At 45.2% G+C, this 17072-nt stretch overlaps 2 protein-coding genes across 3 annotated transcripts in view; both read left to right on the forward strand.

Annotated features, from left to right (window-relative positions):
- Nucleotides 1-13509, forward strand: part of CDK14 (cyclin dependent kinase 14) — a 343783-nt gene extending 330274 nt beyond the window's left edge. For both annotated transcript variants that reach the window (XR_012579124.1, XM_026795414.2), the window contains one exon: nt 10930-13509. The gene's annotated coding sequence lies outside the window, so the exon portion shown is untranslated. The remainder of the gene's footprint in view (nt 1-10929) is intronic.
- A 1039-nt stretch (nt 13510-14548) lies between these two features.
- On the forward strand, nt 14549-16841 carry FZD1 (frizzled class receptor 1). The gene has a single exon (XM_074535835.1). The coding sequence runs from the start codon at nt 14686-14688 to the stop codon at nt 16435-16437; it is 1752 nt and encodes a 583-aa protein (XP_074391936.1). The 5' UTR covers nt 14549-14685; the 3' UTR covers nt 16438-16841.
- Nucleotides 16842-17072: the final 231 nt, after the last annotated feature.

A 17072-nucleotide genomic window follows, 5' to 3' on the forward strand; every position in this document is an offset into this window, starting at 1 on the left:
CCTGCCATTGCAAGCTTCTATAGCTGCGGCTCCTCTCCTTCTGCTGGTGTTCCAAAAAGCAAGCCAGCATGGCACTGGATGTGCAGAGCTAAAATGCTCACAGCACTATCTGCACTCTTTTCTCCTCAGGGGTTCTAACCCTAACTGAAATTGAATGGAAAAACTGCATGCCCAGATCAGCTACCAGAGTATAACAGATTACAAGTTACTGTACAGCTGCTGATCTGTGGTATCTGCTCATTCTTTGCTTGTAGAAAATGCAAAGGAAACAGGGATATGAAACTGTAAAATCTTGTATGCCTAGGACTGCAGACAGTTCATTTTTTTGTGTATGTGACCACAACACAGCTACAGAGTTGCAGCCTTTAGAATGCACAACTCCAGGCAGGTGTTCATTCCAAGAGCTTTTCAGATATCCCCATGTTTTTATTAATTCTCCTTGACTACTTCTACTTGCTCTCCCTAACTGCCCAGATCCAGTGAAACAGCCAGGCTTTCTGAGCCAAACCACAGCACAGCTCCAGCACGCTCAGTCTCACAGTACTGCTGTCCCTGCTCAGAACTGAGCATCTTCTGACCATGGCAGTTCAAACTCCAATGTTCCCCATGCACGAGCACAGAACTAAGAGGTGAAGCATAAATGAGAGGACATATTCTGCCTTCATGCTGGATGAATGTGGGCTGGCTCTGTAAGAGAGCATATTCTACCTGCTCGGTACCAAGGAGATCAAGTTCCACAGTACATTCCCTGGAGGGAATGGTTGCACTTAGCTGAGTGTGTGAACAGAGCTGTGCTTTCTGGTTCACTATCAAGATTTATGTAGAAGAGTCTACATTCCTTTAATTAAAAAAGAAAAAGTGTTTATTTAATTCTACTTTCTACTGCAGAAACATATGATAGGGAAAATTATGGATTTTGGTGTCTGCCAGGTCCCTGATACCCTTATGTGTTTTAGAATCTAGGCAATTAGAGAATTCATGTGGTAATTCCTCCATTATACTTTTCACATTAATATATTTTCTTCTGAATTGTTTAGTCAAATTAATTGCATTAAGCCTTATTTCGGGTATACTTAGCATACTTCTAAAGAATTTAAGAATTGCCTTAATAACAACATTCAGGAAAGCTGGTTCATGATCTGATATGGTGATAGCTCCAATTTTTATGTGTTGTGTTGTCAGGCTGCTTGTGATATAATAGAAAAGATCTACTCTTGGCTAGGGAGAGATGAGATGTGAAGTTTTCTCTGCTGGAGTGCATATGCCTTCAGACATCAAAGCTTTTAAAATTTCCCATACATCAGACTGGAAACTGGACATTTTATCACCTGGGGTGCTGCCTGCTCCCTACTGCTTTGTCTGCCCAGCAGCTCCCCAGGGCTGGAGCAAAAGCTGTTCACATCAGAGGCCAGAAGTGAAGGCATACTCCTGGCTAGAGCTGTGGGCGTCCACTGACAGTGAACAGATGCCAGGACAAAAAAATCTAACAAACCAACCAAAAAAAAAACCACTCTGTTTTTCTTAGGAATTTTACTGTGACAACAATGCTCATAAAAGCAGCAGCTCTGTCCTGGGCAATTATAAACCAAGCACCTGCAGGAGACATTTCTTCATTCTTTAAAGGCTCTGACCTTCAACTTCAGATCTCTCTCTTCTCCTCCAGCATGGCATGGAAATAAGCTGTAACTGTGGATACTAACAGTCTGTATTCTAATGACTCTTGTTATAAAATAGGATAGATTCATACAAAATGGGAATGTCCACACACCCAAATTCTTTATCATTAGTCTACAGCAACATGAGAGAGCTACGCATAACGAGCTCAGAGGCTACATGGGCTGCATAGAACTGATCAGGGAGCAGCAGTGAGAAAGTCATGGCTGTCTTCTGTGGATGCAAAAGGGGTCTCTGAACAACGTCAGCTATGAGCAATGTCAGATATTAATTTGGTAGGGTGACATTTTTATTTATTTTTATTGGATGGTTATCCACTTGTGAGAAATACAGGCCAAGAGTTGGGTCTGGGAAAACAAATTATGTCTGGAATTTATCTTGATAAAATATAAAAGCAGATTATGTTCCTAGGGCTAAAAGTTGTTAGCATGAGATCGTGAGTTCCTTAGTTCTTTAATGCTTTAAGGAAAGAGAGAAGGAGACTTTTAAAAGAAAAAAACTAAAGTAGTGAAATAATGACTATGTACATGCAGAGAGAATTTGTGGATTAGGCTTGTAGGTACTTCTGTAAGATATTGTTGCTGATTTTAGGTGTCACGTGCTTTACCTTAGTCAAAAAGCAGTTATTACAAGTGCTGCAGTAAATAACCCTCCCCATGGTTTGTCTTCTTGTTTCTAAAAGATCATCTGAGTCTCTAGCACTGTTGAGCTCTAGAAGAACGGGAAAAATGTGGGAGATAATCCTTTTAAAAGTAAAGTACATGCTGAAGGAAATCTCATTTTCATGTGCAGTCGGAAGCAGCCCAAGTGCCATTGTCTATACCCAGTCCAAAGGAAGAGCAAGTGAAATATTTGGATACATGCTAAAGGCTGTGTATCTATGAAACTTCCACTTCAAATCCTAGCCAAATATTCTTTTACCAGCTTGAGATAAATAAGCACCCAACACTAACCAGCAAAGTTGAAATGCTGGGTTTTTTCAACCTTGTTTTTAATAGAACAATTCCATATCTAAGTTCTTGTCCAACAGTTATGCCAAATATTTTACAACGTAGTTAAATTTGAATCCTGAGGATTCAAATTCTCAGCCTACACCTGAGTTTTCATGTTGATGATCATCATTGTCAACCATCTGTGTCTGGTCAGATTTCTTTTATCAAGGCCTTTTTTAATTTATGTATTCATTGAGGATTTGCTGCACAATATGACAAACATCCATTCACAGTGGCATGTTCTCAACTTCATTGATTAGGCTTGTTGAGAAGCAGTTAGGACTCCTACCCACGATATAAAAGGGGCAGAGTTTGTGTCTCCTCTTGCAACATCTCATCTTTACCAAGGGCTGTTCCTTCTCTGATGAAGAGCTGCTCTGATGTGTGAGTAGTGGCACTGGGAGATACCCTTCATAGTAGATGTAGCACAGGTTATCTGGTTAATTCATTTCAGCCCTTATGCCAGTCCAGAGTTTTTCAGTGGCTGGCAGCTGTCTCCTCACAGCAACAGAGGGGTACAGCCCCTTCAAAAACAGTGCTCTTCAACCCACACTGGTAGAGACTGTGCACCACTGTCCTTGGAGTTTCCCTTCATATTAACTGATAACATGTGAGCTGCTTGCATGGTCTGATGCCTAATTTAAATTACTATTGACAATGGCATGCTGAAATGTTAGTTAGAGCATAAAAGGGAGGCAGGGAGAGAAAACTGGTGATGAAGCAAGTTAAGTAAATATATAAATTTCATTTCTCATCTTGATTGCTTTTCAGGTAAGAGAATAGACATAAAGAAATTTGCATGCTGCTATGAGAGAGTTTAAGGTGATAGCTTAATGGACTAATACTGTGATGTTAAATAAATCTGTTGTCAACATACATAGCAGAGGGGAGGTGTTAAATGATGGCCTCAAGTCCTGCTGCCCCTCTTTTCAGGGAAAGAGTCAACATCAAGGTGACTCAAGGTCATTTCTACTCCCAAGCCCCTCAATTTCCCTTTGCAGTACTGGAAGGACCAAAACAACAGAGATTTCTCCCCATATTTGCCACCTCAGTGGCTGGTCCAGCTATGACTAGATTTTTTTATTTCAAGTCAGAATAACTAATGATTAAATTTTCTTTGGAAAGGTGCAGTCTGAGCTGCAGTTTCATGATTTCTTCATGCCCATTAAAGCTGGGCTGTTGCTGACAGGAACCATTCCCTCCTCTCCTGTGTTTCAGCTCACACCTTCCTTCCCTTTCCCCTCTGCTGGCACTAGCACCCCTGCAGCCATGCCAAGGGCTGGAGAAAGGAATTGCTGCAACTGGAGCTACAGTGGGCTTAGCTGGTTAGCTTTCCTCAGCTGGGCCAGCACATTGCTCTGCTTCTCTCCACTGCCCTGCAGGTGCCTCTGTGGGAGAAACAGCAGGAGTGGGCAAGGTGTGGGACCACCTCCCTCAGGGGGCTTAAAACAACTGTGATTCCCCCAAAGCTTTCCAGGAAAAATAGGCCTCAGGAAAAAAGAATGTGTGTGCCAGCTTTAGTTTAAATTCCCTTTCCTATCACAGATTTCTTACCTGACTTTGAACAGGTCATTTTAATCTCTCTCTGCCTTAGATTTCCTTCTCCAAAACAAAGACAAAGCAGTACTTTTATCTTTTACAACAAGCACATTAGAGATTTTGAGGTGCTGAGGTGCCCAGGTACTCTGGGAATAGGAGCACAGAAAGACTTTTGATAGGTCTGCAAATATTTTTAAAGTGCTTCTGCCTCAAGCTTCTATTTTTAATTGCAGTAATTGTAGACAGAATTTGTATTGCACAATTATGGTCTTCGTAGCTTAACATGTTGTAAGTATCCCTGCTTTTGGCAAATCACTGGTATAACTGAATTCCAGATCATAGAATTCAGGGTGTAAACCTGAGATATATGACAAAGGATGGAAATGGTTTTTTCAGGCTTTAAAAAGCATTTTCACTGTGTGTCAAGTTTCAGTAACTTTTAGTACCATCACTCAGAAACAGAGTGGGCAAGCACTCCATGGTGAGAACACCAGCTGTGCTCTATTTTACATGCAGTTACCTTTCAATCAGTCATACCATAGCATTTACTTGCTCCATCTGAACCTCTGCCTGATCTGAGGTCGATTCAAGCTCATCTGACCTGACATTGTCATTTTTTTCCAGCAGAGCTAATGTGTGGTTTTGTTTGTGACCAGACCCATCACTTACAGGGCTTCAAGCTAATATCCTGGTTTTAACACGAGCAGACAGAGTGGTTGTTTGGTCCACAATCACTTTTCCAGAAATGGGTGATAGTACTGCATCAATACTGTCATTGTGATTCTCTTCCTAGCTTAAAAAGCTCTGCTTGCAGCATAAAATTTGAAATGTTTAATCTGAAAAAATACATTTGGTGTAGCCATAACAAGTGGTAGAATATCTGTTTTGCCTCAGAATTTGAGATTAGAATGTATGTTTATAGCTAAAGGAGGATACTACTAGAAATAAATATTTAGTAAGGTGGTGATAAAATTACAAGGGGGGATCTTCATTCAAGAAGAAGTCAGTCTTCTATTTACAAAATTCAAATGAGAGATTACAGACTAGTTATTCTCAGATACATCATCCAGCCCTGGCAATCTGATTCTTAAGGGCTGATTACCAGAAAGCACAGATGCAAGTACTTCTTACATATAAGATGTCTGAAAGATGCTGGGTCCAGGGATATTCAAAGTCGTTGGTCTCATTCTGAAACCACTTTACCACATACTCTTTTTTTGACCTTGGAAATGCATTTAATTTCTCTGCATTTAAGTTCCTGCATTTAGAAAATGGGGATTAAGAACATAGATGCAAAGCTGTTCTAAGTTTATTGATATTTGCAGCTTTCAGAGCTTTAATGGGTAGCATCATACAAAGTTCTTTTCATTTTACTGAAGTGATCCATTTTTCAGCTGGCTGCACTGTTGTACTGCAAATCTTCAGTGAGTGAGAACTTGCCAGTTTGAAGAAACAACTGATTTAACTAAATGGTTTTTCAAATGCACAACATAGAAAAATTGGTGCAACCCCATCATAGAGATAAATTTATATCAGGCTGAGTGCCTCATATTGATTAAGCTTATGTCAGCAAGGAATCAACTTGCTAATGCCATGAAAGGCATTTTTAAACTGAAATAAGAGTGTCTACACAAGGGATTAGTTTAATATTGGCATTCTTTTTCCCCAACTAAGACAAGCCTTTAAGTCTCATATCCCAAGTGCTATGCATTGTGAATTTAAAAAAACAAAAAAAGGTATTAAAAATGGCATAGCAGACATGACAAAAACCAATTAGTGCCTGTCCTTGGTACTCAGAGCGCTACATTGGCTCACAATTAGGCTTGCTATGTTTTGAAGCATCTTTAAGCTTGCTTCTATTGAACACAATATGTGGGAACATGGTTCTGTCACATTATTTTAATGTTCAAGCAATGCTGACATATCCCAGAGATGTGAGTTCAAGGCTGTGGTTTCATGGCAGCCTAATTTTTATGGCAGGCTGGCTGCCACTATGAAGTCACAAATACATTACTTGTGAGAAGGAAGGAAAAGTGCCTCCCAAACCAGTTTGTTGGATGCTTTTGCTTGCTATGGCAACAATGTGGACAAAATTTAGGATGAGCTGCTCCTAGCCCTTTCTCTAAAAGGAGAACCCAGACCTCCAGCTCGGAATTGCAATCACAAATGTACTTGTAACAATGTAAGTGTAGGCACAGTAAAGAATTTTAAGTAAATATTTAATACAGTCTGCATTTTTAAAAAGTCATGATGTATTCAAAGAAGGAGGGAGCTCTACAACTCCTTTTTAAAAAAAAAAAAAAAAAAAAAAGAAATAGAAACCACAATGGCTTTGCAGAAATATTAACTAATTAATAGTTATCCTCATAGCTAGACTATATCTGACTAGCTATTATAAATGGCAGAGGAACAGACAATGTCCAAAAGAATCACCATCAGCAAAGTACTTCCTGAGATTTAAGAATTATTTCAACATTAATTGATATCAACAAGTAAGAACCAGAAGCTAGATATCCTGTGTTTTCCCTTTCCATCCCTCCCTAACTCTTTCTATTTAGGGTTCATATTTTATGCATATCCTTCCTCATGAATTAAAGAGCTCCGAAAATTGAAGAATAACCATGAAGTCTCTCTCACTTTCCAGATAGAATATGTAAGGATGGGCATGACTGAACCTTGTTTGCAATGGTGTGACAACCACTGAGAGTCGAAGTGGGAAAGGAGGTGTTTTCATCTGAAAATAGAGAAATACATAAGCATGTCAGAATCTTCTGGATGTCAGAGATTCAGTCAGCCAAATGTTGCAGTATCTGCGTCTCCTGGATATGAGCCCATTCCTGCTGAGCAGGTTCAAGGCTGAGGTTTTACTGCAGTGGGATACGGCTGCAGTGGGCTGTGGCTGCTGAGAGCAGCCATCCCTGACATGACTGGGATCAGGCCAGTGTGACACTTTAAGAGAGGGAAGCAAACTTCTATAGGCTCTGTATTCAGCATGTGGACAGCTGAGAGGAACAGAAGACTGGGACACTGAGGTGACATAGCTTATCCTTATGGTCTTCAGTGCTGGGAACCCTCAGACACTTTTCTTAATGCCAGCAATACCGTATGAAAGTATACAGAATTACAGTCATCGTCCCTGAGATGGCAAATGGGTGGATTTGCATAGACAAGTCCAAATCCAGTAAAAATGATACAATCTTATTACTCACCCATAAAAACAGAGACGCCACAAGATCCAAAAGCAAAGAGTCCAGATGCACCCACCGTCATGGGATAGGTTCACATTCTGATAGGGATACTGGGGAAGGAGAGACTTAGACAATTTGCAGTTGGGCTAAACGTTATGCCTGCATATTTGAGCATTACAAAATGAAAACCTGGGACAATAGAAAATTAAATTCCATCATCCTGAAGGTAACACTCTCTACAGTGAACCTTGAGATTTTTATGAAGTGCTCCTTTTTCTCGTCCTTGAAGACTATGGGATTGGGCTAAGGATGTTTTATCTGGGTCCCACCTGGGATATTGGAGTGCTGAAGTGTTGAGCAGTCTCTCTGCAGCCAGGGTCAAAGAGTAGGGGAAATGCCAACTAGAAAAGCCAGCTGCAGAATTGGAGGAAAAAAACTACTAGAAAACTACTCCTGTCCATCCTTAAGATAATCCCTTTCACACAAACAGCCTAAATTTTCCAAAAACAATTTCTTTCAAAATAGAGCTGACCCCTCCTGTATGATGAAGAATGTATTTAGGGGAGAAGGGTCTACAAGCAAATCCTTGGGGCACATTCCTTTCAGTCTTGCTGGGCATTCTGCCTCTGTTTAACATTGGTTAAATATTTAAAGTTATCTTTACAAAGAAAAGCAAAAGCCCAAAAATTTATTTTAAAGGGAAAGTCAAGATTGTCCTTTAATGTGTACCAAGCTGCATTCCACTGAAAAAGGCAGATGCAGGCTGAGAAATACTCCTGCTCTGATCTCATCCTGCTCACTCTCTAAACACCATTCATGGAAAATACACACACAGCTAAAATACATAGAAAAACAACCTTCCTCCACTCTGTCTCCGCACCTCACGCACACACACCTTTTCAATTTGTGTATCTTGAAATAGTAATGCAGCAAATATGATCTGAATCTCATTTACATCAGTGGAAATGGGGAGTCATTTCTTTAAAAGGAATGTACTTGAAGCACAGCAAGAGCAGCGTGAGGCCAGAAGTAAGAGCTCATCACATAATTTCTCCTTGCATCACAGCTTTAGGAAGCTCTACTCCTTTCCCTTGTATCTGTGAAATCAGCAGGTCTGCTCCTGGGAGTAAGGATTGCCATCTTAGGCCCTTAAATCAGCCTCTCTGTGTTTGAAGAACAAGAGAGAGTCTGTGTTTTCAGGCACTGTATGTAACTGTAGAAGAACTTGCTCAAGAAAGGGAAATAAAAAGAGAGTAAAAATGTTCGCATTCTCTGAACAAAATGAGCTGTGATCTGCAATTGCCCTTTTAAGAGTTGTGACTTTTTCTTGTTCTCCGGAAAACTTCTGGCAGCAGCAGCCGGGCTGCAGCCCCTGCGCCTCTCACCCCAGCGCAGAACATGTCAGGGAAGGCAGGCAACATACGGCTTTAATTTGCAAGGGATCATCTACATTTCTTCTGAACAGAAAAGAAAACCAAATCAAATCTCCACATACTCCATCTATCTTGAATAAACAGCATTAAGGAAAAAATGCTGTGGGTACTGGGAGGAAGAGATTCTTTGTAGTCTGCTTTAACTGTGCATACCGCTTCTCCTCATGCCTCTTTAAAACATAAAATCCTTATAATGGGGGCCTGACTTACACCAATGCTGGCCAAAAATTGCTCTTTATTCCTCACCCATGCTACCTGGTAGCACCTTCATGTTACAATAGGTATCACTCAGCAGGAATAAATTCTATTTCTCTTGTTCCCACAACCCCCAAATAGAAATAAAAGTACAATTTTTAACCTAAATTGACAATTACAAACTAATACAGCCAATTAAGAAAAGGCATATAGAGAGGCAAGTGGGATGAATTTGAGGGTAAGCTGACCTGGGCCACCCAATGGTCAGAGAATTACTTGGTCTCTTGTCAAATGCTTGTTAGTAACAACTGCCTCTGCACTGAGGTGACTTTCTGAGCACTTGGCTGCAGAGCCTTGAGATCCTTTGCTGCAGAAAGTGTTCCATTCTGGCTGCTGACTGAACCATCCCTAAGGTTTGTGTTCAGCTCCTACTGATTTTCTTTGCCAATCACTGCATGTGTTTGTTATTTTTGTCAGCACAGGCATACTTCCAAAAGTCTTCTAGATGTTCCAAGAAATGTCGAAGGCAGGCTTTTAAATTTAAAGGATTAAAATCCTAGTCTCAAGACTAGGTCTGTGAGACACTATGCCCATGGTCCTGAGGCAGATGGCTATGTCATTGGCATGTTGCAAGCTGAGAAGTATCTTACCATGCAAATGTTAAATCTGCTTCGGAGACTTGTCCAGGTACCTTCTCTCCAGAATTTTGGTTTGTAGACCTCCATGTCAACTTCTAGGGTTGAACACCTTACTTAAAGGAGTATGTAATATCTGGATTAGGGATTTTATAATCCAAAATATATAGTAGTTTTAATATGGCAATGTAAGGGTGTACCTTCTTTCACCTTACAATGTGGGGTGTATGACACTGTAATCATCTCTCCTTCATTTCATTGCATTTAGAACCTTTGTACTGATTCTCCTTCATTTCACTGCTTTTACAATCCTTGCAGTGATTTTTCAGCAAGTGTCCCTGTCTGTGCATTGTGAGGACTTGATGTGATGTGTACTGCCAGTACTCAGAGCTGAAATGAGACCCACCTGAGATGTGAATCTATACTGTCTCATTCGGAAACTCCCAAGAAACTTCACTAATTTAGTATACACATTGCTGCCCACCACAGATTACAGATTTTAATCCCTCTATCTATCCAAATCTCAAAAATCCTTTCTTTCCATACAGAACTGATTGCTTTGCACACAAAAAATATTGTGTTCTTATCAGCCAAGATTCATGCTCACCATGAGGCAAAAATCAACTTTTAATTTATCCCACTGAATTGTAACAATCTTACTTTTAACTCTTTATATGACATCTAAATAATGAAACCTTAACTCAACTGAAAACCTAATTATTTAAACATAACTTTTGCTTTAATTTGGTAGACAAACATAATTTATGTTATCATCTTGGTTTACATTTCATTCATTTGGGTACTCATTAGCCTTCCTACATGTACATTTGTGCTTATATTTGGATTCTCTGTATGTAACATAGGTCTGTGAGATAAAGCTGAATAATTTCCTCTAGGGAAACAAGTTTTCCTTAAGTGCTGTGGAATGGAAGCATTCACTCTATCCTATTTTTGCCAGTCACATAGAGGAAAACAAGAAAATCCTGTGATGACTTTTTGCTTTGTTTCTTTACAAAATTAAAGATTTACATAACGACTTTTGTTTTTCCAGACAATCCCCCATCTCCCATAACATATACAGCAAGCACAAACCAGCACTCTAAGGATAGCATTGGTACATAAAGAATGTAAGAGGCCAAATCTCTGCCTACCTACCAGAGCCCTAAGTTCCCCTAATAGCTACTATACCTAGTAACATCTGCATATTGTTTCGAAGTAAAAGCTGAAATTCCTTTTTATTATTATTTAATGCCCAAATTTTTGTTTCTTTTAGAATGGAAGATTGTCTTTCCGTGGCAAGGGGGAAGAGTGCCTGTGCTTTAAGAAATACATGGTGTGTCTTCGTGAAAACATGATTACTGTCACATTGACCCTAGCAAAGGTGGCATCCAGTCCAGTCTCCTCTCTCCAACTGTCACCCATCATGGACACCTAAGGAATCATTAAAAGAACAAGGAAGACACACATGAATAATTTCCTGTGGATATGATATGCAGTACTGGGGTTGCATGAAGAAGTTGCATATTTTGTGTAGGCCAAGACATATACGTGGGAAAGTAAGACAGACTTTTGGTCACACTTTTCTGTGGGTTAAAATCCCCTTTCAGTTAAGAGCAATTGCTTACCATTTCCTAAGATACTTATTAATTAAGCCAGCTCAGAAAGGAAGAAGATGGTAGCTTTAGAATAGAGAGGATATTGATGATGTTAATGATGGGGAAAATAGCCTTTATTAGCTAAGCAGAAACAAGAGACAATTACCTTACAGTGTGTTTGGAGAGGGGTAAGTGGGAGGGGGCAGTGTTATAAGTTGAAGTAGAAGGAAATGATAATGTACTGTCAGACCAACATCTCTACTGAGTCCAATGTTTTGGGCAGAGTTAGGAAACCTATGTGCACTTCTGTGAGCCAAGTTCTGTAGTTTTCCTTAAGGATCAGGTCTGAAAGGAGTGGAAGAATATCTGTTTTGTGAGAAAGACTCCCTCACAAACAGCACAGTGGTTTGTTTGGTGTATGGAGATGGCCTCCAGTAGTTCATGCCAGTCGTTTTCAGCAGCAGAACCACAAGGAATGCAGCTGTGCACTGGATGAAGTACAGCCCTGGAACATCAGTGTAAGACCAGGGTGTGCTGGTGATTTGATGGCAGGGGGTGTTCACTGCTGTAGTAGTGGATGGGCATCAAAACACATCTTGCACTTCTTGCTCAGGCACGGTTTAAACTGATCTGGTGTTTTGGGCCACAAAGGATTATGCTTTAATGATGAGTTTTGTGGTTTGGGGTGTTTGAAATGTAGGACAAGTGCTTCTGGGAAGATTCTTTCCACACAGGATTTTCTTCTGTTATGTGAAAAATCACTACACAGTTAAAATGAGCAAGTCCTAGAAACTTTTCTGAACTTACCAGCTCTCGACCCTTGTTCTTCTTCCCACAATACCACCTCCACCCCATTTCCACTTTTTCTTTCTGGTCTTATTGATACATCTGAACTTAAAGTAGTCTTTCTCAAGCTGTGTTTAGCTCTTAGCTAATTACTGCATTTAGATAGTTACTGCTTCAGAACCAAAAAAACAACAACAACAAAAAAAATTAGCTTGTTAATCCAAAAACGTGTCTAGTTTTCCTTCTGTACTAGTTGTTCTGAAAAAATGAATTATGTATATGTACAAACCTTGTCTGTATACACTGGTCTTTCTCCTAGAACAATCTTCTAGGTTGTTAGAGATGGTGGTTTTTGGTTTGAGAAATGTTTCCTTAATATTTCAAATGCAGACCCCAGTAGGTAGAATTTAAATCAACTCATGATGCACTTGGGCATCTTAAATACCTCTGCTGGACTGTGTGATGTGTCCCCAGGTCTAAAGAGGACAGGCAGAAAGCCAAGGAGGCTTCCCAAGACCAGTCAGAAATTCACACTCATTGTGAATGAGTGTGTCTGTGAGAAAGCATGGATAATACTTATTTTGATCTCAAGATCCAGTGTTGTCTTTATAGGATGAACAGCAAAACAATACTGCTATTTAGGGCTGAATATAAATAGGTTTTGTGCTAGAAAGAAGCAAATAATTTTAATTACTGATGTAGATCTGAAGAGAAAAATCTGTAGCTTCAAACTATAAATACAATATTAAAGGAATCAAACTGTTCAGCAGAAGATGGAAAAAGGTTTTTGTGCATATAATTTTTGAACTATGGTCCACTGAAAAGAGAGTTCTTGGCAGAACTCAATGAACCTCAGTAAACAAGGACATCAGCAATCGACATTTTTAAGGATGTGCAATTTCTAAACATGATCCCACTCCTGCAGTCGTTACACAGCACAGATTTTGCTATTAATTAGTTTGAATGTGGGACAGTTCTGCTGGGAGAAAGAAAGTGGCCTAAATAGCACGGTCCAAATTTTATCTGTAGCTATCCAAGAAATACGGATGTCTTTTATTAACCCTTGCCACCTCTGACAGCTAGAAATAAATGCTGGAGCTGTCTTACTACTAATGGATTTTTGGAGTTCAATTAACATGTAAGGGGGAAAGGGTGGGAGCGTGCTGCAGAGAAGGAAGACAGCTGGTGAGAGAAGCTCCATGCCTGGTTCAGCTCCGAATGGTAGAGTGAACCTTCAGACAAACATGAAAACATTTGCACACACAACGGAGAGCCTTAATTACTGAATGTCTGGAGAACAGGGCAGGGTTCCTCTCTCCAGGAGCACACTTTATTATTCTTATTCAGTTCCAATGAGTACAGTAAATCCCCTATTCAGCCTTCATCGTTTTTCTGGGCGATGCATTTCGGGAGAGCCAACAGGACCTCCATTCTGTTTGTGCAGTGGGGCTTCAGGCATGTAAAAATGGCTACTGCTGGCGGTCACTGTATGCCCATTCACCCCCTCCCAAAGAATATAGCAAGAATTTTCCAAAAACCCTGACGGGAGGTATTGCAAGTCATACAGCATTCGACTTGAGTCACACTGGAATAGTTGCCCACTACACAGAGGGAGGAAGGGAAATGGGAAAGCCCTATTGGGATTATTTTCGTGTGTTGGGCTGCTGCTGCGGACGCGCTGGGAGGAAGGCGCAGATAACACGCTGGCGACAGCTCGCTAGCGAGTTACTTTGTGTCTCTGGGGAGAGGCGAGTTTTAGCCACTCCTGTGTCGCCGTGTGTGCCATGTGCGACATCGCGGTCTGTGCCTTCACGGACGGAGCTGCGGCTCCTGCCCGCGCCTCCGGTGACCGCAGCGTGTCCCCCACCTCTCAGACAGGGACACCCCCACCGCACTGCTCCCCGCAGCAGAGTTCCGGCACCGCCGCGGATCCCTGCGGCAATCCTGCCCTTTGCTGTGTGCCAAACATCGATTCCCCGGCCGGGATTAGCCCGGCCGCTTGCACGCCGGGGGGCACCGGGGGTGACGGGCTCCGGCCCAGTCCGGGTGCGCCGCTCAGCAGCTCCAACAATCGTCATCAGCGGGGAATCCAAAAACAGCCCCGGGACAGCGGGGCCGGCGCGCTGCCGACCGAGCGGCACAGCCCCGTCCCCCCGATCACCGCCCCGCGGCGGGGCCCCTTCCCCAGCGCCGCCCCCGCCGCCTTTGTGCGCGGCGCGGGGCAGCCCCGGGCCCGCCTGCGCCCGCCCCCGGCTGAGGCGTTGGGAGACGGTCCCTTACGCAGGAAAGTTCGGCGTCGGTTTCAAGGCTCCTCCCTCCGGTGAAGCAGACTGCGGGGCGCCTGGAAACCGGTCGGAGGGAGCGCGGCGCGGCGAGGCGAGGGGCGCGGGCTCGAGGGGCCGGCACAAATGGTCAGGCGGCGGCGGCGGAGGCGGCGGCGGCGGCCCTAGTCGGAGGCGCGGAGGACGCTGCCGCCGGTGCGGGCAGAGCTGCGCGCTGCGCTCCGCGGCCGCTTGAGTGGCGGCCGGGGCTGCCCCGTCCCTGCCCGCCGCTCCCTTCATGAGTCGCAAGTTCGGGCCGGGAGCAGCAGCGGCGGCGGCGGCGGTGGGGCGGCGGGAGCCCGGCAGGGCAGGCGGCACCGACTGAGCATGGCCGAGCGGCGCGGGCCGGCGGTGAGCGGCGGCGGGGAAGTTGGCAGCGGCCGGTGCCCGCGGCTGCCGCTGCTGCTGGTGCTGCTGTGGGCGGCGGCGCTCCCGGCTGGGGGGCAGCTGCCGGCGTCGCAGTACAACGGCGAGCGGGGCATCTCCATCCCTGACCACGGCTACTGCCAGCCCATCTCCATCCCTCTCTGCACTGACATCGCCTACAACCAGACCATCATGCCCAACCTGCTGGGCCACACCAACCAGGAGGACGCGGGGCTGGAGGTCCACCAGTTCTACCCGCTGGTGAAGGTGCAGTGCTCGGCCGAGCTCAAGTTCTTCCTGTGCTCCATGTACGCGCCGGTGTGCACCGTGCTGGAGCAGGCCCTGCCGCCCTGCCGCTCCCTCTGCGAGCGGGCCCGCCAGGGCTGCGAGGCCCTCATGAACAAGTTCGGCTTCCAGTGGCCCGACACGCTGCGCTGCGAAAAGTTCCCGGTGCACGGGGCTGGCGAGCTCTGCGTGGGGCAGAACGCCTCCGAGCGCGGCACCCCCACGCCCGCCCTGCGCCCCGAGAGCTGGACCAGCAACCCGCACCGCGGGGGCGCCGGCGCCGGGGGCGCGGGGCCCGGGGAGCCCCGCGGGCGCTTCACCTGCCCGCGGGCGCTGAAGGTGCCCTCGTACCTCAACTACCGCTTCCTGGGAGAGAAGGACTGCGGGGCGCCCTGCGAGCCCGGCCGCCTCTACGGGCTCATGTACTTCGGGCCCGAGGAGCTGCGCTTCTCCCGCACCTGGATCGGCATCTGGTCTGTGCTCTGCTGTGCCTCTACCCTCTTCACCGTCCTCACCTACTTGGTGGACATGAAGCGATTCAGCTACCCCGAGCGGCCCATCATCTTCCTCTCGGGCTGCTACACGGCGGTGGCCGTGGCCTACATCGCCGGCTTCCTCCTGGAGGAGAGGGTGGTCTGCAACGAGCGCTTTGCCGAGGACGGCTCCCGCACCGTGGCGCAGGGCACGAAGCGGGAGGGCTGCACCATCCTCTTCATGATGCTCTACTTCTTTGGCATGGCCAGCTCCATCTGGTGGGTCATCCTCTCCCTTACCTGGTTCCTTGCTGCTGGCATGAAGTGGGGCCATGAGGCCATTGAGGCCAACTCCCAGTACTTTCATCTGGCCGCCTGGGCCGTGCCGGCCATCAAGACCATCACCATCCTTGCCCTGGGACAAGTGGATGGCGACGTCCTCAGCGGCGTCTGCTTTGTGGGCATCAACAACGTGGATGCCCTGAGGGGCTTCGTGCTGGCCCCCTTGTTCGTCTACCTGTTCATCGGTACCTCTTTCCTGCTGGCTGGCTTTGTGTCCCTCTTCAGGATCCGGACCATCATGAAGCATGACGGCACCAAGACAGAAAAGCTGGAGAAGCTCATGGTGAGGATAGGCATCTTCAGCGTCCTGTACACGGTGCCGGCCACCATCGTCATTGCCTGCTATTTTTACGAGCAAGCTTTTAGGGAACAGTGGGAGAGGAGCTGGGTCACGCAGAGCTGTAAGAGTTATGCCATTCCCTGCCCCAACAACCACAGCGGCCACCACCCGCCCATGAGCCCCGACTTCACTGTCTTCATGATCAAGTATCTCATGACCTTAATCGTGGGCATCACCTCGGGCTTCTGGATCTGGTCTGGGAAAACCCTGAACTCCTGGAGGAAGTTTTACACCAGGCTCACCAACAGCAAGCAGGGCGAGACCACGGTCTGAGACCCCTGCTTGCCCGGCTAGGGAGATGCGGGCAGGCGGAGGACTGAGGCTCTGCCTCGGGAAGCAGCTCCTTATCCAGCCTGGGCAAACTTTTGGGACTGCGAGTGGCTTCCGCAGGCGGCGGGGAGCGGAGGACGAGCTAGGGGGACCCCAGTGCTGGGATCTCCGGGCTCTGCCCGCCCCGTGCTGCTCGGGCTGTCTCCTGTAGGAGCTGAACGCACTGTCAGGTTGGGGGAGAGGGATGTAAATAGCCTCTGTAAGATTTTGTAAGTATATTTGTATTTAAATTACAAAAAACCTCACTTTTTTTTTTAATTATTTAGGACACTTCTAACCCGTTTGCGGATTTTACTTCCTCGCTTATCACCTCCCCCACTCCCCCCGCCCCGCTTTTTTTTTTTTTTTTTTTTAATTTAAAGGAAAAAAAGGCTTTGTATTTTTATTTCGTAGGGAAGGATGGGTGAAGCTGCCGGTAAAAGAATCGAAAACAAATCCCCTTTTTGTCCCCCCCACAGGTTTTGTAATGGCTTTGCTTGGAATTTCAGCTGCATGAGCAGGAGGGCCTGGAGCGGGGCTGCGGCCGGGGGCGCCTCCTGACCCGGGCTGGGTCCCGGTCCCGGTCCCGGTCCCGGCCC

Source organism: Zonotrichia albicollis, chromosome 1 (assembly GCF_047830755.1).
Source record: "Zonotrichia albicollis isolate bZonAlb1 chromosome 1, bZonAlb1.hap1, whole genome shotgun sequence".
NCBI lineage: Eukaryota > Metazoa > Chordata > Aves > Passeriformes > Passerellidae > Zonotrichia > Zonotrichia albicollis.

Bases quoted from the DNA above. Each gene is read 5' to 3' on its own strand.
- FZD1 (XM_074535835.1), top strand. From the start codon at position 14,686: ATGGCCGAGCGGCGCGGGCCGGCGGTGAGCGGCGGCGGGGAAGTTGGC.